Raw genomic sequence first — 25,074 nt, forward strand, 5'->3', positions numbered from 1 at the left:
GCATTGCACAGTGGGGTTTGGGGTTTGGCCTTCACCTGTGCCACAGGTTGCATCTCCAGCTGTAGCACAGATTATGGAAAATCCAGGTATCTTAGTGACAGCTAAGATTTGAATGGCATTTTAGAGACAGCAGTTTAGCAGTCAACATAAATTGTAATCACAGCACTGCTTGTTTTTCAGATTAAAACAAATTCTTTAATGTGGCTGTACCTGTTATCAGAGCCTTTTAGATAACATCAACACAAAGCTCAGTTTCACTACAACTTAAACTGCTGGGTAGCAGCCATTTTCACTGATGGATAAGTATGATCCTCTTCAGAAAACTCTATTGCTTCACCTTGATTAGTATGGAAAGTATTTAAGAAACCTCAGTTTAAAATCTAGAAGTCCTTATTGCAACCTCTTAACATCATGAGGTGTGCTTCTTCTGGAAGACTTCTTTCTCCATAAGGTCTTATTTTTAGATAAGTAGTTTTATGTTGGTAATTTTCTTAGCTCATTACATACCATTTTAGGGATTGTTTTTAATAGTAACTGGGCATGAACCCCCTGCATGCTGCACTGAGCTCTAACATTGCTTTTGGCTGAGTCACTAAACTGTCCTGCCTTGATGTCTCTATAAAATTACTCTTGCCTAGTAGCTTGCAAGATTTTGCTATGTCTTAATATTTTATAAAGATGTTCTTGCCCATCAGCTGAAGGTTGAAAAGTTGGCCCATAAATGAACATGTGAATTATTTAGTATGATGAGATTTGAAGCCTGTGTATGTGATAAGCTTTTGATTGTAACTTGTTCCGTAGCCCTTCCACTAAGTAGATAAATGGAAAATCTTATCTGACTCTTTCCCCATCCCTCTCCAGCCTTATTTTGTACTCCTGCTCTGTTTCCTACCCTCTCCACTGTGGTGTGTCAGGGAATATATAATAGATATCATAGTGCAGTGGTGACCTGATCATGCTGGAGAGCTTTTCCTTTATAGACAGAAACAGCCTGTTCTGTAGTTGCTTTCACCATGCAGTGCTTTTCACAGGGCTGTAAAAGGCTTCTAGCACATCTTGACCTCTCTGGTGTAGGGAAACCCAGATCATGTTCTGAGTCTGGCAGAAGATGGACCCATCAAACTTGTAAGTTAGGAGGACTTGCCATCTTTATTCATTCAAGGAAGTATGATTTCTATCTTGATTACTGTATTCTCTGGTGAGGTGCATGCTAAGTAATAGTGAAATGGACTCCTTACAAATTCCTGGGGCTGGTGGAACAGACCTTTCCTGTTGAAAAGGTATTGCCTATGTTGCAGCTGTCCAGAGCCTTCTAGTTTTGTTTTTTTCTTTATGAGTCAGTGGGTAGTGCCACTTTATATAATGATGTAGACTGTGGTTTGATGTTGTTTTGAAGGCTGATTAACATGCAGTGGTTTTTAATGGTAGGACTTGCTAATCTGGTCTAAAAATCACTGCGCCAGATCAATATTGTGAAAAATTGAATTGTACAGTGTTACTCTGCTTGTTGTCTCCATGGTAGATCAAGCAGTGCTTTTTAGCACCTACATTCTGCTCAATCTCTCAGACTCTTGAGTCATACTGATTTTTGGGTCACTGTGTCCTTTTCTTCCTGCTCTCTGTTAATATGAGAGAGATGTTGTGATTCCTTTTTTCCCTCTCCCTTGGATTCTTGCCACACAAAAGTCTTGCTGTGAGGATTTGGTCTGAGTTTTGTCTCTTTTACAGTTGCAAGTACTTTATTGAAAAACATGGAATATCTTCTGAGCCAAAGCTGCAGCCAGGCCTGCCAAGAGTCCTGCACTCTCTGATTAGCATCATCTGCTGTGTCTGTGCAGGGGCCAAGCTGACTCTGCTTCATCTGCTGGGACCTGGGGTGAGGGGGAGACTGTGAGCAGCAGTGACTCTCTGGGGTGTGTGTGGTGCTGTGCTGCCCTGCTCCATGGCTTTGTACAGGATTTAGTGGGATACTGCAAAGGTTATGGGACCTGAACCCTTCCAACCCCTGCTTAGGGAAGTTGTGCTCCATGGGGTAAAGTGGTTTTATTCTTTGTACAAACACTGGTCCTGTAGTGCAAGGTTTGGCCTTCTACTGCATTCAGTCATTTTGCCAACTTGTAGAAAAAATAGAAGCTATTGCAAGCAAGAAATATTGGGGGCTTTCTTCATATCCCTGAGTAAGTGGATTTTAGGGGTGTTTTTTTTGTTGAGGTTTTTTTTGTTTTTTTTTTTTTTACCCTTGACATGTTCTGGGCAGATGTCCAGGCCCTTGAAGCTGTGCCAGGGAGATGCTGTAATGTGTTAAGCATGCTGTTCCCTGGTCCTATTCCTGTCCTGCAGTTGGTGTTGTGACTGTACCTAGACAGTTGTTCCATGCCAGGGCTGTGCCTCCCCTATGCCCACATCCCCAGTTCTGTGGCCACTGAGCAGCTGTTTTTGTAGGCTCATTATGGAAACAGAAAGATGTGTTGCAGCACTACTGGTTGATTTGATTCTAAAGAATGATTGAATAAAGGAAAGCAAAGCAACCACCCTGCTCTCACTGAAACATGTGATGTGTATGCAGCTTCTAAGGCTTGGCATAAATGCTATAAAACTGAATGGCAGGTGAGATGCTCCAGCATCTCAGATGATTCTTGGGGCAGCAGATTTCTCATGGCCAGGCATTTGGTTTCTGAGTCTGTAGGAACACCAGTGTCCTCCTCTTATGAGGCATACAGACCATCTGTATGCTGTCATACACCAGGGCTTGCTGAGCCTTCCCTTTGCTGGGGGAAAGGCCTGTGTTCACTGTTCTGGGCTGATGTCCACCAGAGGCACATCCCTTGCAGAGCCAGATCCCCTGGAAGATGGAGTAATCAACAGAGGGTGGTTCTACTTCTCCTGTGGTACTGGTTCCTGCCCCATGTTCATGGTTGTTTTGTCCCTGCCTGGGACTGCTCAGCCCAGGAGAGTGTAGAAGCAGCATCCAACTTCTCTCTGCTCAGATTCCATCTGTTCCTCTGTTGAACATACCTTCCCCTCCCCTGACCTCATGCTCTGCTGCTGCCAAAGACCCATAGCTGGCTGAGCAATAGCAGCCTGCTCAGCCCAGTGCATGGAGAAGGCCCTGCTTCCAACTGGAACGTGGTCCAGCAGCACCTCTGGGCTCTGCCTCCACCCTCCACATCCCATTCCCCAGGCACTGCACGAGCAAAGTTTGTACATCTGTTTCTGCTGGACTTTGAATTCAATAAATCTTATAAAATTATTTAGTTTATTTCAGTGTGTTGACACAAGTTCTTGTCCCTTTGCAACTAGTGTTTGCACACCACTTGCCCTGGCATGGGCAGCTGTGGGAAGCTAGGATTGCTGGCCAGAGGAGTGGGAAGAGGAATGCCACAGGCAAAATACTGGACAAGAATAGAGAGGAGAGAAAAATGAAAAATGTTCTAAAACATGAAAGAGAAAAAGCAGATAGAGATAAAATTTGGAAAGACTGACTGGTCATTGATGTCTGTCCTGAAGACTGTCTCAAACTCTACCATTAATCATGACACAACAGACACAAACTCTGTTTACAAATCTTCAGATTCTTTCTGAGGAACTTCCATGTGCCCTTCATATGCCCAAACATACTCCACCATTCCTTAGAGCTTCAGATGTCTCAGGTATCTCTGACTGCAGGGAAGTTACCACTCCCTCTGTGATCCTCTGCAGCAGCTCTGCACCCACTACATTGACTGCTTGGGCTGAGTTGCAGTAGAATTATTTCTCCTTTGGACTGTTCATGAGCAGGTAATGGTTCATGTGTCAGTGATAAAGTTCATCTGTCTGCCAACATCTTTAGCCCAGCAAGTGCAGAGCAGGAAGAGTGTGATGTGTCTGGCTATAATTCACTGGAAAAGTATGTTTTCCATGATCACTGAGCCTTGCATGTCAGTCCTTTGGCATGTCATCAGAGGGGATCTCAGTACAGATCCCCGTGGGTGTTTCTTCCCTGTTCTCTTGTGCCCAAGGGCAAGTTTGACATGTCTGAACCTTGATGCACTGCAGGATGTCATCACTTGGCTTTCTTCTCTACCCTGTGTGAACAAAACATCTAGCCAGAAAAGGCATAGTGAAAATATTGCCCTTGGTAACCTGTATTAGGCCATCCATCCATCCATCCATCCATCCATCCATCCATCCATCCATCCATCCATCCATCCTCTGTATGTTGCTCCACAGTTTCAAGGTTGAGCAGTTTATCCAGGTCCTGATTTTTTAGATGTGTGATGTAGCCATGATGTCAGTTTTGCCCAGAGCCTACCAGAAGTTCTGTGTTCATTGCTGGGAGGAGAGAGAAAACTTGAAGCAGAGAGCTAAACTGCCGTGTTTTTTTCTGTAGTGCTGAGATGTAAATGGTCACCCAGCTCAGCAGAGCCACTTCTCACTTGCTGCCTTCTGAGGCAGAATCTGATCTCAGGTACAGAAGTCAGGGTCTGACCAAAAAGTCAAGAGTAAAGCAGGGCTGACATTGAATGGGAAAGTTAAACAGGGACAGATATAGGACAGTCAGGGGTAGCAGTAGCACACATCTAACTCCAGTGCTTAAGAGTGAGTGTTTATCAGTTTATCCTGTAACTCTGTCCTGAAGTAACTCGAAGTCCTTTCTGCCACGTGTCTGGCATTGCATAATTCTGACCTGTTTATCAAGCAGCAGCAATGGAACTTGCTGTTCATTTTTTTCCCCTATGTGTTGGGATCAAGGTAGTCTGCCAAGAAGGTCAGCATATCAGCTTTTTCTTGTTAGCAGGCCAAACAGAGCTTCAGTTTGGTGTTGAGCATACAAAAATGTCCTCTCAAGCCCTACTCATGGTTTTTGCGTTTCTTTCTTCCCTTTCTTTGGCACAATCCAAGCTATTCTGCATCTTGTTAGTAAACACACAGGTATATTTTGGGTTTGGGTGTTGAAGGGTTCAGTTCAAAGGGATGTAAATTTAACCTCTTTTTGCTCAATAGCTGCTGAAGTCCTACCCGTAGTGGTTGTGATTCTGTATTTGCATATTCAAAGTCTTCAAAATGAGCTGCAGTGAGAACAGTCTTATGGTCAGGACATTGAGATTCTGCTTTGACCACTGCCATAGGCCAAGTGGCCAAATCCTTTCTGTTCTCTGCCTGTCTCCCCTATTTAAAATGGTTTTGTGCTTTTGAAGGAAAGGAAAGGAAAGGAAAGGAAAGGAAAGGAAAGGAAAGGAAAGGAAAGGAAAGGAAAGGAAAGGAAAGGAAAGGAAAGGAAAGGAAAGGAAAGGAAAGGAAAGGAAAGGAAAGGAAAGGAAAGGAAAGGGAAAAGGACTGTAAACTGAACCCTGCAGCCACTCTAGCTCACTTGATTTCAGTCTATAGAGTATAGCCCATCAGGAGTCTGCTTGTATTTTACAAGAAAAAGCACATTCTCCAATTTTGCCCAGATTTCTGAAATTTTGAGAGGAATCCGAACTTGCACTTGAGAATTTTTAGAGCTGGCCACAGCTGCACGTAGGTGCTGAGTGTCCATTGCTCTGACATAGCTATCACCAGGAGACCAAAATGGGATGTTCTTTAAGCAGCCTTGTTGCAGTCAGCTATGAGTCACAAACTGTCAGTGCATGGATTCTCCCAGGGTTTTCTTAGGAGCAGCTGCCTGCCCCTCTCTGTCCTGGGATAGACTTCTGGAACTGCTGAGGACTGTGAGATTGAGGGTAGTAAGAGGTGCTGGGGAGAGCTGAGGCAACGTTCCCCAGCAGGGAGATGCACACGAGAATCTGTGCAGAGCACTGTCACAAGAGCAGTGATGCATTTTGGAGCGGTGACAATCACCTCATAAAACATCAGGTCAGTGGTAAAAAAGACAATAAAGGGAAAATGCTGGGATTAACTTGTAGAGGGCTAGGGAATAGTGCAGAGAGCAACTGTTGCCTGCTTCCCTTCTCCATGAGGCACCTTCATTTCCATTCTCACAAGCAACACTGTAAATCCAGAGAAGGCTCAGATGTTGGTGGTCAGAAAAGCAGGAAATAGCTAAGTTAGGAGTCATCAGCCTGGAAAAGGGATAATTATGGGGGATTTTGCAGAGGTCTGCATACTGACATGGAGACTCCAAATCCATAGTTTGTCATCTCCAGTGCAAAAATGACAGGATACATCCAAGCAGTAGGAGGCACCTTTCCACTACTTGCAGTTACACTGTCAAACTCCTTCTTGCAGGACACAGTGAATGATATGAGTGTTTGTATGTTCTTAATGGAGGATTGAACAATTTATTGGAAACAAAATCATTTCAGGAGTGCTGAGTGGACAGAATCTCCATCTGGCTCAGTCTGCCTGTGCTTACAGGTGGTTGGAAAGTGGTAACACTGTTCAGTCATGGTGTGATACTTGCATATCCTGTACTTCTGCTGTCTCACTTCTTGGAGAGCATCCTTGTCCAGGCTGACACCCCATCCCACAGGGACAGCCTTTTAAAGAGCATGTGGGTATCACCTCATCTCTATCTTCCAGGTCACAGCAGTGACCTCTGCAAGTACTTGAGTACAAGTGGCACAGAGGTTAAACTGTCCAGAGAATTTGCAGATGCAGCTGTGGGGAGGGCTTTCAGGAAGTTCTGATTCACTCCTTATTAAAGCACTCCTGGATTTTGTAGAGGAAGAAGCTGTTGAGTAACTGGAGGCACAAAGGGTGTTGTGGGAGTCACAGAGGAGGTTGTAATATGCTGGACCCATTCCTAGGTGGCGATAGCAAATTGTTAATGATGCAGGAAAAACCCAAGTTTTCAGGAGGTGTATTGAGAAAAGTTGAAGTCTTATGTTTTCAAAACACTTGTGATGAGTTACTCCTCACTCTGCTGGTAATCCAGGATAATGCCAAATACTTTCAATAGGGATACACTATTTGAATCAACAGGCCTCAATAACTTTGACCTAGAAGTACTAGAAGTGCTGATGTTGTTTTTAATTCAGATTGTTAGGAAATTTCAGAAGATAGGCTGAAGCTGGCCAATGCTGGAATGACATGTATGCCACTGCCCTCATGTTTATTTCAGGCAGAATTTTAGGAATAGGGGTCTGTTTTTTATTAATAAATAACTTATTGTTAGACATATAATTAATACCACTCAGCTTATGTTTACAGTGGGTACAGTAAGTTCACTCTGTAAACAGCTCTGGCTTGTTGTTTAAGATGACCATGGTAATCTGATAAGGCTGACAGTCCAGATTTATGGCGCCTAGTGTGGTGCCAGGTCCAGGTTCAGCACTATGCAACATTTGAGTAGAAAAAGTAAACTCTACAAAACATTAGCAAAGTGCTGAGTGAGCCAGTTTCCTTAACTGGTTATGTTAGTGGTTTTCTAGGGAGAGCAAGATTCAAAAAAAGCTTTTTTTCAGGCATTATTGCTGTATGTACCACGTTTGTCATTGTTTTCAAGGCCTTTATTCAGTCACTTTTTACTGGAATTCACCACCATTGGTGCTACAGCAAGAACTGACACACTGGAGCTCAAGTCATAAAGGAATAGGAGGAGGGTTTTTTTTCAGTAGGATCAGCTATGATCTGTAGGTAATGAAACTTTTATTTCTTACACTGCAGAACCTATAATGTCTGCATTGGCCCAAGCATTTAGTGAGCTCATCCCCATGGCTGGACACACTGTTGTATTTCTTACCGGAGCCTTACCCAGTACATGATGTGTAAGCACTTCACTGCTTAGATGTTATTGATGACAAGTTCTTGGTAGGTGCTTTGTAGTGCCAGGAGTGTTTTGTATGCAGAAGATCTAGAAGTTTGTATTTGGATAGTATTATGAGTAGGTTAAGAGATAAATTTATTTAAGTTATCATCTGAATTATAACTTATCAACAGCTTCATTAGAGAAGTTCTGAATTGACACTCACATAACAGGTCTGGTTTTGGGGAAACTAAAATAATAGATCAGTGATGGCAACGGAGCAAATAAAATGAGCGTGGAAAGGAGCCACAGTTTTAAGAATTCAAAAATATTTCAATGGTATTTTTACTGGATGGAGTCTTAGCAGTGGAAGTTTGACAGCAGACTCTAGAGCCCCTATTGCTTCCTCTTTTGTTTTGGCAAGTCAGTTTGGCACTGCTTTTTGTGCTTGCTGAGGGTGCTGCTTGTGCTGTTGTCCCTGTCTTTCATGAAGATTTGAAACAGGACTGGTGCTACTGTCAACAGCTTGTTTGGAGCTGATCCGAGGGAAGACAGAGCTGACTCTTGGGACATCTCAGTCTGTTCCTGTTGGATGTGTGGGACTAAACAGAGGAAATTACTCACCATTTCTAGACTAGAATTTGCTGGGAGTCCTTCACGCCTTTCACTCCCAAACTTTCTCTGAGGTCCAAAATCTTGGACTGTGGCATGTTTCAGTCTTGCTTCATTCCCTGATTTCCCATTGGCATTCACTTGGTGTGGTACAATAAATAGGGCCTTAGACATGCACTGACTATTTTGTGCTTTTCTGAGAAACCCTGAGCATGTGGGTGCTGATGTCTCAGTGTTGTAGCACTATTTTACAAGATTAAATTTCTAGTGCCCTTATGTTGTTGTTGCTTTTGGAGGAAAATCCTGGCTCACAGAAGTGCTCCAGCCCACCTTTGCAGGACTCTCTTCTGTAGTTCTCAGTGTGCTCTGTCTTTTTGTGCCTCATTGTAGGATGTGCACTTCCTGCACAGTCTTTGTGTTTCTTCCATAATCCCTTTACCAGGGCCATCACTCCACATTTAACAGGATCTGCACTACCCTTGGGTGTATAAGGTCAGTAGATGGCCAGAGCACCTTTTGCTTCCCTGAGGATCCAGCCATATCCATACAAAACACAGATGTTTGTTTTTAATGTTGTATCACTTTCTAATAGAAGTATGTCTCTTTTGAGATGTGGCATTGATTGTGCAATTCAGAGGAATGCTCCAAATGAAATTTCTGGGATATACAGAAAAGAACAAGTGGGCAGGGTGCAATCCCTGAGCCCAGCTGTTACCCTTAGCACCATGTTACTGGCAGAAGAAATAAAAGATATTGATACTGGAACTGACCACTTTGCATTGAACTCCCCTTAGACACTTGAGGGTTGTGTTTTAAGCTGTCTGCAGAACAGGAAATATTGTATCCCAAGGGAAACATAGAAATCTTATCAACTGTTAGAAGGAAAATACAGATTTGAGGATGCAAAAACTGCCTCTCTCCATTTGTACACCTGTGACAGCACTTACAGATAAAGCTGCAACTGTCTGAGAATTATTTTGTTAAATGCTTTTGCAGGAAGATTTTGCATTTGGGAAACACAAGTGTTCCAGTGTTTTACAAAAGGAGTTTGTTTCACCTCTGGTAAAATAAAAGAGAAACAGGTTGAAATGGGAGTGATGTGTTCTGATTAAAGACTATTAACTTATTTTCTCTTTCCGATATGTGAAAATTAATATTGGGATGAATCAGAATTCCCACAGAAAATGATGTCCTGAGAGCTGTAGCAGTTCCATGTGGCTCTGCTGAACTGGCTTCACTGCTTCCTGTCCTTTTGCTTTGTGTTTTGCAGGATGGGATAAACATTCCTATGGGTACCATGGTGATGATGGGCACTCCTTCTGTTCCTCGGGGACAGGGCAGCCCTACGGCCCCACCTTCACCACTGGAGATGTGATTGGCTGCTGTGTCAACCTTATCAACAACACCTGCTTCTACACAAAAAATGGCCACAGTTTAGGTAAGTGAGGGAAGGTGTTCTCAGGAGAGGGATGCTCCAGCCCTGCTCTCGCTGCTCTTTAATACTTTGCTTTTATTGTAACTCTTGTCCCACACCTGTGAGTAAGGTTTAAATGGCAGAGGAAAAGAGCAGCTGCCAGCAGTTGTAAATTGGCTCCAAGACAGAAATACTTCCAGCAGGTAAAATGCTTTCCATGCTGCTCAGTTTGTTTAGATAAGTTAGAATTTCATCCACAGCTTCTACTGCTTTCCTCTGCTACTACACGGTAGGTGGGAGGTTGGATGAGATGTCCAATGGCTGGACAACAGGGAAAGAAAGAAAGAAAGAAAGAAGTGGAAAGTCTAATTATTGTGTTGTTCAACTACCTCCAAAGCCACAGTACCACGTCTTAATTTTTTGAAGGGACTTGTCCATCTGAAAGCCTCAAGACTTTGGTCTGAGCATTCCCAAAGCCAGACATTAATTCAGCACAAGAGGTTTTATTTAAGCACTGAGCTATAATTTGGTTCATTTCATACTTGTTTCAGTAACTGTCTTAAAGACTTAAAAATGTTGCCCAAATTAATATATCAGATGTTTTCCAGATATCTGTCATATCTTATTTGTCCAAAAAAGAAATTTTTGGCCTTTTTTCCCCTAAAATACCTTTTCCTTGGATGACATGCTCTCCATCCCAGATAAATTCTTGTCTTTTTTTTATCACATAAATGTGCAGTAAGTTTTGTAAATTCATCTCATTTTTGTGCTGGGATTCATTTGATTTGGCAGGGAGGGATGAGCACTCCTGTCCTTTGCTTCTCCTTGCAGTGTCAATTCTACTTCGTTGAATTCAAGATTAAATTGGTAGAAAAATACTAAAAATACCCTGCTCAAAACACTTAACAAAGCAAAGATGTTTTGAGTTACTGGCTGGGCTGAAGGAAGGAGTGGGATTGGAGTGCAGTGTGTGCCTGGAGAGTGCAGGATTTCTGGTGAGCTCTTGGGAAAACTGCTGGGCTCCCCAGTATCAGAGAGGTAGACTCACTGGAGAGAGTCCAGCAAAGGGTTGCCAAGGTGGTGAAGGGTTTGGAGCATCTGTCCTAGGAGGAAAGGCTGGAGAGCTGGGATTGTTCAGGCTGCCCAGGTCAGTCCAGTCTGGTAAGACAGGTAGAGGCTTGAAAGCAGCAGCTGATGGTGTAGAGCAGGAGCTTTTGCTTTAGACAAGATAAAACAATAGCAACTGAGGTAATGAAATATCTTCAAAAAATATCTCCTTTTAGTTGCTCTCCTTGATTTTTAGCATGTATTTACACAGAAACTCTGTAGTGGTTTGTGCTGTTCTCCTCTGGATGTTTTTTTTCTGTTATTGAAGTGAGTAGTTTTCCAGCTTCATTGTTTTTCACCCTGATGGTGCTGTTACTTTTCATCATAACAAAAGTGTGTGAGTCAGGAGGCCAGGTCTTCTATTTAATGAATACAAGTTTGTTCATTTGAAATTTAATTTCTTTCTAATGACCAGAATCTCCACAGTATAAGCTATATCAGTTGAAAAGTTGAAACTTTCTGTGTTCTGTACCCAGGACTGTGTTGTGCCTGGGTGTCTGGGCAGATGAAGCCAAATAAACAGCCCAGTTCAGTAACTTCTGTGTTACCTTTTCTCATTACCACCCTCTGATTCTTTGCCTCGTGTCCTTGCTCAGAGATTTGTTTTGTTTGGGACATTCAGAGTTCTTTACAGCAGTGAAGTTATCTAGTCTTCCTTTCTAAAATTTAAGCGTTTCTTTTCTTTTGAAGATGGGGCTTTTTTGGATGGAAAGCTCATGGTTTTCTAATCTGACATTGAATAACCCCTTGAGGAATGGCCCATGCCAGTGGGAAGAAAAAAACAAGAAAAAAACATGATACCAAGAAAGTTACCATTCTTAGAGACCAGCATTAGTTTTAAGCACTGCTGTCACCTGGGTGTCCTCTTGAGCTCTCCAGATGTGCAGTACAATGAGGTGTCTGAGAAAAGAACAGGTACCAGCCTGTCCTTAGCATTCACAGCTGGCCCCTGTGTGCACCAGCTTTTCTTTGAGCTTTAGTGGCACAATGGTTGTACTGAGAGAGGAGAGATGGTGTGGTTAGAGGAGACAGGGATGGATCTGCAGAGCTCAGGCCTTGCTGGGAGACCCCACAAAAGCTGCAGGAACATTTTACTGCCTTCTTACAAAAGCAGAATGAAAACCTCATCTGAGGAGGCTGTTGGGATGGGCCAGCAGTGTCTGTGTGTCACTGATAAAGAAACAGCATCCAGGAGAGGTGCTCAGGGGAATGGTGAGGAGAGGAGCCCCTTGACCAGGGGTTACACAGCTCCTTGTGGACACAGAGCAGAGAGATGTGAGGAGGGGGTGAGACAGGTGTCAGCAGAGGAACTAATGCCAAATGGAGGTAGGAGCAATGATTTCTTTGGAAGTCAGAATGCTTTCTTCCCTGAAAGAAGCAACTCCTTGAAGATCTTGAACTTCCAAGATACTTAGTGCTAACCTGAGAATCTCATTTCTGTGTTGTGTAAACCCAGGGTTTACCAGGAAGAGGATGAATGTGTTTTTTCTAGGTGTTCCCTGACATAAAGCTGTGAATGCATGTATGTCTCCTCCTAGGAGATGAGGTAATTGTGTAATCCCACTGCAGATGCCAAGAGTATTCATGAGTCTAATCAGCCCCTTTGTGAGGCCAGTTAGCTTGAGAGAAGGGTTTCAGAGTTGAATTTGTCTTTCTTTTAATGGAATTACTGTAGCTTTGTCTTTCCAATTCACTCTTCACCATTTAAGTCCTCTCCTTTTCTTCTATTAATTAGACACCCTCCTTTTGTTTTCCTTGCAATTTCTTCTGTTGCTTAACTGTTATCTTCCATTGTCTCCATACTTTTTCATTTAATCAGATCCATCAGGAGCACTGTATAAGAACTGTTTTCTTGGCCATCACAAATTCTGGATGTTCTGGTTGGAGCTAAGTCTTGAACTTTATTTGGAGACGTCACATGAGAACTGTTTGACATCGTATGTAGTCTTAATTCTCTGTTCTGGAAAATGTCTTGAATGTCTTCTGGCTGCTGATGAAACACTTGTGACAAGTTCTGAGCAGAGTGCTGGCAGTAAAAAACACAGTGAGATGTGGCTAGAAGTGTGATGAGAATGAATTTGGAGAGAAAGAGGGAGGAATGTTGGGGCACCAGCCATTTAGCAGAAGGTCTTGGACCAGGACATGAGGAGGAAATGTGACTGCTGCAGGTCTCTGGGTTTAAGTGGATGAATTTGCTCAGGGATTAATGCAGGAGTGTCTCAGATCTCAGACTTTGACAGCAGACCAAGGTAAATGGAGCAGCAGGGCTATAAAAAGAGCATGCAACCCTCTGAAGTCTTGGCATAGAAAACTTCCCGTAGTTTGAGTTCTAGTGCAGGCTCTTGGAAAGACCAAGTTAACCTAAAAAGTAAAATATCTGTTCTGCAGCCACTTTAGAGACTAGGAGGAATATGAGGGGTAATAATGCAGAAGTCTGATGTCAGATACATGCAGGTGTCAATCCCAGGTTTAATAGGTTTGACCCCAGAGCTTCAAGTGAAGTATGCAGAGAGCAAGGGCATTGGGATGTTCAAAACAAGACTTCAGATTAATCAAATTTCAAATCACAGAATCCTGGAATGGTTTGGGTTGGAAGGGACCTTAAAGATCATCTCATTCCAACCCCTCTGCTGTGGGCAGGGACACCTTCCACTAGACCAGGTTGCACAGAGCCCTATCCACCCTGGCCTTGAACACTAACATACTTGTAGCAGATTTGGCTACAGCCTTGCTCTGTGTGTGAGCAGTTTTACCCAAGTGGCCTCATTGGAGAATATCTGTTTCCAAGGGCATGTAGAGCTGTGTGGGTTTGACAGTGCTTCTCCTCAGCAGCACATTGGGGAAGTATTCAAGTATTTTCCTGGGCTGACATTTCCTAGTTGCTCTTTGGTTGCCCACACTGCTGAAAGTGTTGTGTTTATTGCAATCCAGCACTGCTTAAGGATTCTCTGCATCACAGATGCTGGAGGAGTACCCTGCTGTGCAGGCAGTGGGGCTGTGGCTGATCACCCATATGTATGTTGTCTTGTGCAAATTGAATTCTGTAAGTGGCCAGTTGTGAGGCAGACAGGATGATTGTTGCTGGGTGGAGAGCAGAGATGGGCTGGAGGGTCCACAAACACATTCTGTGTGTGGGGTCATGTGTAAGTGCACTCCAGTCATGGAAAGTGGGAGTCCTTTGGTTGGCAGGTGAAGATGTCAATCACACTGTGCCCTAGCACTGAACCTTCATTTAATGTCTTTATGTCACTGCCTTGATGATCACATCAACTTCATGGACTTAGAGGGGAGGCCCTTCACACACTTGCTCTTGCTTCCTGACCTCTTGATTTATCCAGTCTAAGTCTTTAAGAAGGTTGTGGTTTAAAACTGGATCCAGGCTTTGAAGGGGCTGCAGAGAAAGAAAACAGTTTAACATTCAAGTTGTGATTATTTCACTTTCTGCTGTTGCCTTTCCTGGATGCTGGTGTGTAGCTCTGCAGATGCAGAAGCTCTAAGCAGACATGACTGTGCAACAGACCAAGTGCTGTTTGCATAAAGCATTTTATTAGCCTGAGTTACACAACAGAATGTGGAAAACATACATTTGTCTCATTGTAAAGGCAATATAATAAGTTTATTTATAGAATCATACAATTATTTTCTCTGGGAGAGATCTACAGAGGTCAAGCATCCAACACCCTGCTGAAAGCAGGCCCAAACTAGATCATGTTACTCAGAAACTCATCAAGTTTTACTGTTTCCAAGAATGGAGATCACCCTGGGGACTTTTCTGGTCCTGATTCAGTGTTTGACCAAAGTTCATACTGAATTTTTCTAATTAGAATTTCCCATGTTGCAACTTGTCTGTGTTGCCTCCTGTCTCCTGCCACCATGCATCTCTGAGAAAAGCCTTTTATATCCTCCTATATGACAGTTGTAGGCAACAGTGTTAGCTGGGTGTCTGCCCTAATGTTTTTAAGAGTGAACAGAGACTTTTCCCTTGGCCTGTCTTTGTCTTGCTGCCTTCTGCTGGACTCAATTCAGTCTTACTGTGTCCTGTATTGGGCAACCCTAAAGTGAACATCATAACCAAAGTGGAGACTAACAAGTGTTGGAAGGCAAGGGAGAAATCCCATCCTTTAACCTACACTCTCACTAATACAACTCAGGATGGGGTTGATCTCCTTTGCTGCAAGGACCCACCACTGGCTTCTGCTCTACTTGTTTGCCCAGCAGGACCCTCAATCTTTTTTGCAGATCTGCTTTCTCTCCAGTCAGCCTCATCCTGTCCTGTTTTCTGGGAGTATCACAACTTGGTGGCAGGGCTCTTAGGTTGCTTTTGTTGAGCTTTGGGAGGCTTGTGCTGGATCATTCCTCCAGCTGTAGCACTGTGCCCTCCAGCCTGTTGTCCACTGTCCTGTTTGGTGACACCTGTGAGCCTGCTGGGAGCACACTTCATCCCATTGTCCAGGTCATTAGTGAAGACATGAAACTGTGTTGGCCCTGCCATTGATTCCTGAGGAGCAACTCCTGGACTTTGAGCTGCTAATCACAACTCTTCCATCCTGACAGTTCAGCCAATTTTCCACCCACCTTGTAGTCCATTTGAAAACCATGTGCTTGTCCAGCTGCTGGAAGCAGCTTCCAGCCACACAGCTGCACAAGCCTTGGCCACCTTTGGCTCTGAGAGGTGCTGGGTGCAGAGAAAGGCTCCAGTGGACAGCAGGCTCAAGGAGATTGGCCTCATTCTGGCATAAGGGTAGGAGCAAGCTTTCATCCACATTTTTATCCAGCTGAACAAAATAACTGCAAAGTGAAAAAAAAAAGGTTTGAGTGAGGAACAGTATCTGGGTAAAGTGACAAGGTGAGAGAAATGCTTACTGAGTGTTTTCCTCTGCCACCTGTTCAACATCACCTGTGTGCACAGTCTTTGGTTGGGTTGTAGAGAGGGTGCTCAATAAACAAGGTCCAAACTGCCAGGATGTTCATTAAACCATATTGATTGTTTGCTATGATGTTAATTTAACTTTATGGGCTGTTTGTTTAGTAAAATATTCAGTATTTCTTTCTGAGCATTTGATTTGGATCTGTGCTGTTTTGAATAGAAGTTACTTGTTCCCTATCTTGACTCCTAAAACTGGTTTAAATTACCATTTCAGACTGATCTGGTAACATTACATTGCTGCTTTGGGTTAAAATAGTCCTAAAATTAAAACCAGAGGGTGGTGTTCTCCTGCTTCTGCAGTGCCTTCAGTGCCAGGCAGAAGGGAAGGAGGAGAGGTGGGACGTGTGTGAGAACTGGGTGTGCTGGTGTGGGTACCAGCACACAGGGGAAAGACTGCAGCTTCCAGGCTGACTCCTGGAATGTTAGCTGGATGTCTGGATTTAGCTCAGTCTGGTGAGGTGGTGGCAGCAGTGTCCCCTGTGCTGTTGGTGGGGGTGACCCAAAGCCTGTGGGGTCTGGCTGATCCATCTCCTGTGCTGCTGGATTCCCCCTTGGCAGCAGAGGGAGGGGAGGCAGCATCCCTTGGAGCAGTAACTGGCCTCTAAATCAGATGCAGAGCTGTGCCTGGGGTAGCCTGGCTGTGGTGAGTGCTGTCTCTAGCCAAAACTCTGTTAGCCATCCCAGGCAGTGGCTGCCTCTGCTTAAATACCTCTTTTCTGATATGCCAGATGTAAATAAAAAGGGAAACCATACACTTTTTCCCATCTTTTCTATTTGGAGCTGTATCAGCTGAGTTGAGGCTGAGGCTGTTCTTTGCACAGTGTTTCTCAGGTTGCTCCTGGCTGCAGCTTGGTTCTGTTACAGGGCTGTTCCCCAGCTGTAATGCCAAGTGCTGAATATTCATTTGTGTTTCTCTGCCTGATAAGAAGAACCAGTTACAGCCTAAACCAAAACAATTTTATACTAAAACTCTGTTTCTGACACCAAAGTGAGTCTTGAAAAGTAACTCCTTCCTAGTAACAGAGGGAGAAGCAAAGGAAAGAGGAGCTGCTTTTAGAAAATCACATTTTTGGGAGAGATGTTGAAAACATTTAGGCTTTTTCCTGAACCTTTCTCCAGATGCAGAACCTTGCAGAGGAGGGGACTGGGGAGGGAAGTTACTTCTAAGTACATAGGTAGTGAAATGCAGGGTCAGAGCTGAGACTTGAAATGCAGTAATGTTTAGTAGCATGTTAAGGATCTAGGCAAGCAGGGAAAAAAATCCTTTGTCTTTTTAATTCTAATATTTTTCCCCCCCACAGGTATAGCCTTTACAGACCTCCCTGTAAGTACACCTTTTTTTCAGTATTTTAACTAAGAATGCAAACAGAAGGGAGGGGGAAGAGTGTGGGGGTGTGATTTTTTTTTTTTTTTTTTCTGTTTGATGCCCTTTTGGAAAAAGCGTGATAACACAGGTTATTGAATGATGTGGATGCTCCTTTTTCTGAAACTTCATAATCCTGTGACTGGGTCTGTGGGCTACTCACATGCCTCCTCTCATCCCTCACCACCTCTAAGAATATGTTGCTCCTTCTCCTGGAATTAAAGCAAGGGTACAAACCTCATTACAGGTCTTCCAAATGCAGCTTCAACTCCAGGAAGGAGTACATGTGCATAGTTACACTGATGTCTAGTCAGGTCTCACAGGGGGTCACACACAAGAAAATGTTCACTTTTCTCTAGACCCAGGTGTTCCTGGGTAAGGAGGATGTGTTCAGTGAAAAAAGGTAAAACCAGGTCAGGCATACACCAACACACCCACTGCATCCATCTCTCAGACTCAGGACTTCTTGTCCCTAAGGTTGCACTCCTGTCTTTGTACTTAATAACCCCAAATTAATTTCCTCTGACAAATTTCTTAGTTTCAGTAACTTTTTTAGGCCTCCAAAGTGATCCACTTTCTTGGCTGACTTCTCTGTTGTCTGAAAGAAAGGTTGCTTTGCTTTGTTCTGTATTTCCTGTCAAAAATTTTATCTTGTTCCTCTGATTTTTGTATTGTGAGAAATAATGGCTAACACTCCCTGTTCACCTTCCCGATGGGATTTAGGGCTTTACAGATTTCTCCCACACTCCAGCTATGGCCTGCACTTAAATTGTACTGATTTGATTGGCCTTTTCACATCAGGGTGGGGCTTTTTTCAGTTTTTTTTTTTTGTCCTAGGGTCTTTGAACTTGGTAACATTGCAGTTACTGTTTCTGTTCTAAACCAGAAACTCTTTATGTGGTTTGTTTCACAACAGTTCATTTACTTGGTCCAAGTACAGTTAATAAAGTACAAGAATAGTTTGCCTTTCCATGAGGATTAACCTTTTTGAGTGAGCTATTGTGATAACCTTGCATCCACAGCAAGAAGATGCTTCTCTGATGTGCCCCTTAGTTTTTGGTGCTGTTTGTTTTCCCTCTGGATGTAGATTGCATTAGTAGTCACAGATTTACCATATTCCTTCTAATTTTTTCACCACTTTATCTTCCCATTTGGCTAGACTGCTTCTCCTTCTGCAGCAGGAGCAGTCTCCATGTTGAGATAGAGAATGGCTATTTAGGCTCCTGTCAGTCAAAAATAGCTGTGCAGCAAATGTGCCACTGCTCTGTCATTTACAGCTCAAGTGTTGCTGTGGAGCTTCACAGCACAGATTTGGCAGGTTGAAACTCCCTGTCCTGCTTAGCTTAACTTGCACCCTGTTGATCCTGGAGTGCCCAGTGAGCTGATATAGACATTTAATGTTCTTGTGTGAGCTGTTCAGCTCTGTGCTGGGTCTCTGTTGGGCACAGGGGGTGAGCAGCTGGGGAAGCAGAGCAGACAGAAGGGTGTTTGTGAAGCAGTGCCAGTGAGATTGAGCTCAAGACTTTCCTGAGCCCCTGGCATTGCCCTGTCCTGCTGTTTCTTGATCTGCTCAGATCACCCTCCCAGCATCTCAGGCTTGTTTGTCTGTGTCTTGTGCAGAGATGTTTTAGTGTGAAACTGGGAGAAGATCTGGCCAGGGTAGGTTTTGGCAGATGCTTCGTGGTAGAATCTCCAGTGGTTAAATGGTGTGCAAATGGTGTCTGTGCCTTTACCAGCCAGTTTGCTGAGCTGTTTTCTGGGGAAATCCCCTCTGGCTTTTACAGCAGCAGCTAATCCATAACACTTGTATTTCTGGGCCAGGAAGGATAACAGCTGATGCCCTGTAGGCCTCCTACTATTGAGAATTACCCCTCATGAGATAATTCCTCTACAAAAAGAGGAGGAGAGATGCTTGATGGGGTCCTTTCACCCCTTAACTGTGGATGGAGACTTCTGCCTCCAGGTGGATCTAGGACATCCTTCTGCATATGCAAAATTGTTTTGCTGCTCTGCTGGCAGCTTCATCCTAAGGATGCCTGCATCTGACTTCAGCATTCTCTTTTCCAATACTCTTCCCTTGGATTACTGCCTTCTTTCTTCACCCTTGCAGGTACCAGTGTATTCCATGTGCTCTTTTTGGTCCACGGATTATTGGTTGTTCCAAACAGTTGAGGTTACTGCCTTTCCTAAAGAAGAGGATGCCAAACCCAAGATAGACTTTGGTTTAAATATAAGGAATATTGTCAGAGATTGTAGAATTCTTGAGGCAATAGAGAATGTGAAGTTGATCACTTGCAGGTGATGTTTTTTAAGTTCTCTGATCCAGGCTCAAACACAATATCCAGTGATTATAAGGTAAGGAAGAGAAAGTATCCATTATAAGAAAGAGATGGAATGTGTCTGTGTTCTTCACCCGCTGAAGCTGCACTTCTGAAAATTTACCAGCAAACAGGAGTGTGAACAGCAAATCTACCTGAGTGACCCATGAGGCGCTGTGGTTTGAGCAGCTGCACATGGATTTTTTGGCTCTGATCCATTCCTCATTACTCAACCCTCCAGGAGGGCTTTAAGGGAACTCTCCCTTTCCTTGCATTGCAGCCTGAGGGCTGTTGAAGCTGACTGGTAACTCACATCAGTGAGAAGCTTGGCCAGTAAGCCCCAATACTTCTACACTTTTTAAGCTTCAATTTTAGCGTTGGCATATCAGTGAGATTACAAAAGGAATTAAATTAACCCTTCAAAACATTGCCAGATTTGAAATAATTTCCTTGAAATGCTTGTTCCAAAGTTCCCCTTTCAGAGGCAAATGGTGAAGGCAATATTTTGCAAAATTCACAATATTAGGAAGTTGAAATGGATACTTTAATTTGAAAACCAGAGACAAATGTGTTGAAACATACTTGCTTTGGCTTGTTTCAGTTTCCTCTGAAGGGTGTTTTCATTTGTACAAAAATACAGTGATAGGAAAAAACACATTTTGGCTTAGCACAGGCAGAAGTTAAAACCAAAATAACTGCTTGAAATAGGAGTGAATTCCCACAGAGGAAAAGAGGGAGTTTTCTTTTTCTTTTTTTTTTTTTTTTTTTTTCTTTTTTTTTTTCTTTTTTTTTTTCTTTTTTTTTATATGCCAGTTTAAGTCAGTACTCAGGCCCAACTCTTATTTACACAAGCTTGGATCAGATCTATCCTGCCTAGAGGTTTGAAGGAATAATAGAAGATAAAAAAAAGCCAGAAGAACCCAGGGTGGGATTGTAGGAGTACAAAGGGAAAAGGGAGTTAAGAACCAGTTCAAGATGAACAAGGAGGTTGTGAGCAACTGGCAGCCAGCATCAGGGCAAGAGGTGGGCCAAATGTCACAGGGAAGGTGTTCCTGAAAAACTTGGCAGGAAAAGCATCTCCTGGGTCAGTGGGCTCTGGGGTTGTGTCTGCCTGCATCTGGCAGGGTGCTGGAGATACATGTAGTTCTCAGCGACTGCTAAACAGAGAACACATCCCTCTGTAAAAAATGGAATTTTTCCTCAAAGATGATTTGAGAGATGTAGAGGGTAGGCAGCTTCTGCTGGAAGATGAAAATAGCCAAAAGTGATTGAAAAAAAATACATGGCATCTTGTAAATTGGGGTGGGTTTGCTTCCAATTTCCCAGTATTTTGGGTGTCTGATTCCTGGCTTTGAAAGCCCTTGGGTTTAAGATACTGAGAAGATAATAAAAAGTCTGAAGTATGGACTGTGGAAAATATCTGATCCCTCATTAGAGGAACTTCCATGTCAGCCAATTTTGAAAGAATGGAGGGACTAAATGTGATTACAGCATTTTCCTCTGGTAGCTCTTCCTTTATCATGCTGTATTTACTTTGCACATCTCTGACCTAGAGGCTCCCTTGCTGTAGGAGCAGGAAAAGAGGTGTGGTGAATAACCAGTAATGCAGTCATCCTGATCTCTTTTCAGTTTCCAGCATGTATTTGTAGATTCATTTCTTCCCTTTTTTTTTTGAGGTTTGATGATTGCAAAGGTAGAAGAGGTTAGTCAGGTTCTTAACAGTTCAGTTTTGAAAGTGAGAACAGAGATGCTGCAGTCCCTCTTGGAGCCCCTTCCAGGCAAAATCATCCCCATCTCTGCAACAGTGAAGAATAAGTTGAAGAAATTTTCCAGATAATTGTAGGAAAGCCCATGTCTCTTGCTATAGAGGAGGAGAGGGTCATCCTGGGCTTCTGACTGGACTTAAGGAGAGAGGTCTGTCCCTCTGCTGTTGTAATATCTGATAGGGGTTCAGCCCTGAGCAAGGCACTGCAGCCAGGCACTTCCAGACTTCAGTTCCATCCATGTGTGCCTTGCCCAGTGTCCAGTTTCTGGCTCCACTGTTTTAGAGCAAAGTGGAAAAAATGCAGCACCAAACAGTTCCTGAGTGGCATGAGAGAGATTTCTTCCCCCACCCTGCAGACTCTTAGCATATGCTGTGGAGCAGAGAATTAGTGCAGTTTGTGTCTGTTTTGCAAACAGAAAAGTAATTTGTGCTGCACATTCATTTGACAGTGAATGGAACATGTTCTTGAAAAATGTGATCAGAGTGATGAGAACCAGGCACCCCTGTACCTTTTCTGATGCTGTTTCTCTTTTCCCAACATTTGAGTGGGCTCAGGGTTTCCATTTATATCCATAAGCTAATTCTTAAAATAGCATGAATTCAGAGAACTTCTGATAGACTTTGAACACCTATTTTCTATTAGATCATCCTTAGAAGCTGAATTACTGAAACACTTTCATGGTGGTAACCTTTTTATTTTCCTCATGTTTTGGTGGTGGGTCAAAGCTTCCATCTGGATCTATAGACATATTCTTAAAAATAAATTTATTTATCAGTAGTGTAATTTCTTGTGTGGATGTCTTGGGATCATCAAAGACCTAACATCAGAGCTCTGTCCCTTTTCATCAGAGATGTAGAATATTAAGATAACAATTTCCAAGGAATAAAAGAGAGTTGAAACAGGAGGGGATACATTGATTGAGATAACGCACCTCTCATAATTTTTTTTTACTACTACTACTACTATTATTATTATTATTATTATTATTATTATTATTATTATTATTATTATTATTATTATATTGCGATTATTATTGCTGTTGTTGTTGTTATATTATCTGCTGGATCTTGAAGCTTGATAGAAATTGCAGAAAACTAAAGCAGAAGTGACCATCCACAGACAGCAGTCATGGCCTCCATCACAGGCTGCTGGGGGATTGAACCCATAGTCCTGGTTTGATGCAACAACTTTTCCTAAATGCACAATAAGTCACAGGATTCCTTGAGAAATACCCAAAGAGCTGTTGCCTCTTCCAATTCCATTATATTTATTTCAATTTAAAGAGCAGCTCTTTGGTTTTACCAAACCACATAACTGGAAGCAGAAGGAGAAAGCTGTGTTTCATACAGGTTTGTTTTTCTTCCTTCCCAGTCAAACCTCTACCCTACAGTGGGTCTCCAGACTCCAGGAGAGATTGTGGATGCCAACTTTGGGCAGCAGCCCTTTGTGTTTGACATTGAGGACTACATGAGGGAGTGGAGGGCGAAGATCCAGAGCACCATTAAGCGCTTTCCCATAGGAGACAGGCTGGGAGAGTGGCAAGCCATGCTGCAGAAGTAAGTCAGTCCTTGGTGTTCAGCTTCTTCCCTTTTGTTAGGCTTGAAGTACTTCTTAAGTGCTAATTTATGCTCTCTTATGGCAAAAATTGCCACTTTCAAATTGTTCTACACTCCAGTAGTTCTGTTGTTTAAGGGTATTTCCTGTGTAGATTGCTGTTGTTTCAAATGTAAAAGATAAGGGAGAAGTTTTCAGGCAAAGATTGCATGAAAGCTTGTAGAAATGGAAGAACATACATTTTGGGGTGATGCACTGTGGGAGGGGAGAAGACACCATAAGAACTCTTCATATAGGAGAAAAGCCAGTATGTAAGTCAGCTGAATTCAGAAATGAAAGAGAAAGAAAGAGCCTGAACCAAAGGCTTCCAAACCTAACTGAAAGCACAATTATGGCATTTTATAAATTTGTGAATATTGAGAGCACTTCTCATTGCAAAAAGGATTGAGTGGAGCTTGACAAGAGCAGTTGGCAGGAGTTCTCAGAGGTCAGGAGTATTACTGATACTGTTATTTGCCTTCCAAAATGGGACCAAATTAGAGAGCCAAGACCTCCCTTAACAAGAGGTGTTGATTCTGCTGCAGTGGGACCAATTTATCCCTTTATTTGCTCCTTGTGTTCTCCAGAATTTTTTTCTCTGATGTGCATGGTGGGGTTGTCAGGGTCACCACTCTGGAGTTCCTCCTGTAGAGCTCTTGGGCAGAAGCACTTGCATTTAAAACAACTTCTTAAAATTACACAGCTGCAATTTACAATGTTATGCCTAAAAATGATTGCTGACTCATAAAATACTTCTTTCTTGTACTGAAAGTAGCCAAGTTGAGTGTGAGCTGTGACTTGATCAGATCAATGCCAGCTTCATCATGAGAAGCCTGTTTTGAGATTCATCATGAGGAGCTTTGAAATCCTGTTGCTGGCTTTTTAGTTTTTGTTAAAATCCAGAGAGCATTAACATTGAGCCACTGTGTCCTGGGAAGGCACAAGTGCCTTAGAAATGGTTTGTTCAGGAGGATGGTTTTGTTGTGTTTGTTTTCTCACAGTCATACTCCTCCCTCCCCAAGATTTTTTGAAAATACAACTTCCAAGTGTGTTAATGTTTTTGAAATCAATGCTGACAGTCCCCAGATTAAAGTATCTGTGAACATGCAGAATTCATAAGGAGGTTGAACTACTGAAGATATAATTGCTGGCAAATAAGTGATGGAAGAAATTTGGGACCAAAATTATTTCTTCCTTTTTAGATCTACTTGAAAGCCATGAACCTCTCTGAGGTGCAGATTTATGTCTATATAGGATGTCACTGGCAGTAACACAGTATTGAGTCCTTAAAAGTGACCCTTGGACAGCAGTCATAAATAAATACTATATATGCATAGAGATTCTTTATATTTTAATTTTTTTTCACTCTGTAAGGTGGGTTTAGAGCCTCCCTCCTGTTTGCAGAGGACCAGGTGCCTGTTTTGTAAATACACACAGTTTAGACCCAGAACTAGAACCTTGGTTATGTCCTAAGCAATCTGAGTTTCTCAGTGAAATTGCAAGTTCTGTTGTGTTGATTTCTTTTTTTTTTTCCAGTGTCATGATTCTGTTTCACTGGTGCCTCATGATCTCTTTGTATTTTCTTTTTTTCTAGTATGGTTTCATCATATTTGGTTCACCATGGCTACTGTTCAACAGCAACTGCCTTTGCCAGAGTCACAGACACCACAATCCAGGAAGAACAGACCTCAATAAAGAACAGACAAAGTAAGTCTCTAAGGTGTCACTCCTCAAGAGTGCTTCCTTTGGGCCTCTGCAGAGGAGTGAGTGCTGTTGAAGTTGCTCCATGAGAGTGCAGAGCTGTCCACAGCACACTGCTGACCATGGAGCAGAGCTCGGGAACCTCTGCTAGGAGCACTTTTCCCATCATCACTGCACCCTCTCCACTCTCTGCCATCTTTGCCTGGAGAACTGCCCTGTTCCTTCCTGTCCCTGGCTGCTCTGCTTGGCCTTTACCTGAGCTGAGATCACTGCACCAGAGATCCCTTTGGATCTCAGCTGTTCACTGCAGGCTGTTGCAGCAGGGACAGTTCCATTAGCCTGGGCACAGGGACTCAGACACATCCATTTAGTTTCGCTGCAGCTCCGAGTTAAGGACTCTTCCAGTCCCTCTGCACATTGTAATTTCAGGTAACTTTCACATGCTGAGGGGTTTTCAGATTCACAGCCAACATGTTAATCTCACACAGTGTGAAGAATTTCTATTCTGTGTCTTTTTTTGGGTGCTGCTGTTTGCTCCCAAGTGGCTCATCTCTCAGCTGGCAGGGCTGGCAGCGCTTTTGGTCCTGCAGAGTAAAGCTTACAGCTT

General features: G+C 43.1%; 1 protein-coding gene across 5 annotated transcripts in view; it reads left to right on the forward strand.

Annotated features, from left to right (window-relative positions):
- Positions 1 to 25,074, forward strand: part of RANBP10 (RAN binding protein 10) — a 67,224-nt gene that overhangs the window by 26,225 nt on the left and 15,925 nt on the right. For all 5 annotated transcript variants that reach the window (XR_008841362.1, XR_008841361.1, XR_008841360.1 and 2 more), the window contains exons 4-7: positions 9,549 to 9,716; positions 17,028 to 17,050; positions 22,545 to 22,729; positions 24,361 to 24,473. Coding sequence is in view for 1 of the 5 variants with exons in the window: in XM_056500434.1 (XP_056356409.1) it covers positions 9,549 to 9,716; positions 17,028 to 17,050; positions 22,545 to 22,729; positions 24,361 to 24,473 (489 nt within the window). In the remaining 4 variants the exon portion in view is untranslated. The remainder of the gene's footprint in view (positions 1 to 9,548; positions 9,717 to 17,027; positions 17,051 to 22,544; positions 22,730 to 24,360; positions 24,474 to 25,074) is intronic.

This window comes from Oenanthe melanoleuca, chromosome 11, assembly GCF_029582105.1.
Source record: "Oenanthe melanoleuca isolate GR-GAL-2019-014 chromosome 11, OMel1.0, whole genome shotgun sequence".
Classification (NCBI taxonomy): Eukaryota; Metazoa; Chordata; class Aves; order Passeriformes; family Muscicapidae; genus Oenanthe; species Oenanthe melanoleuca.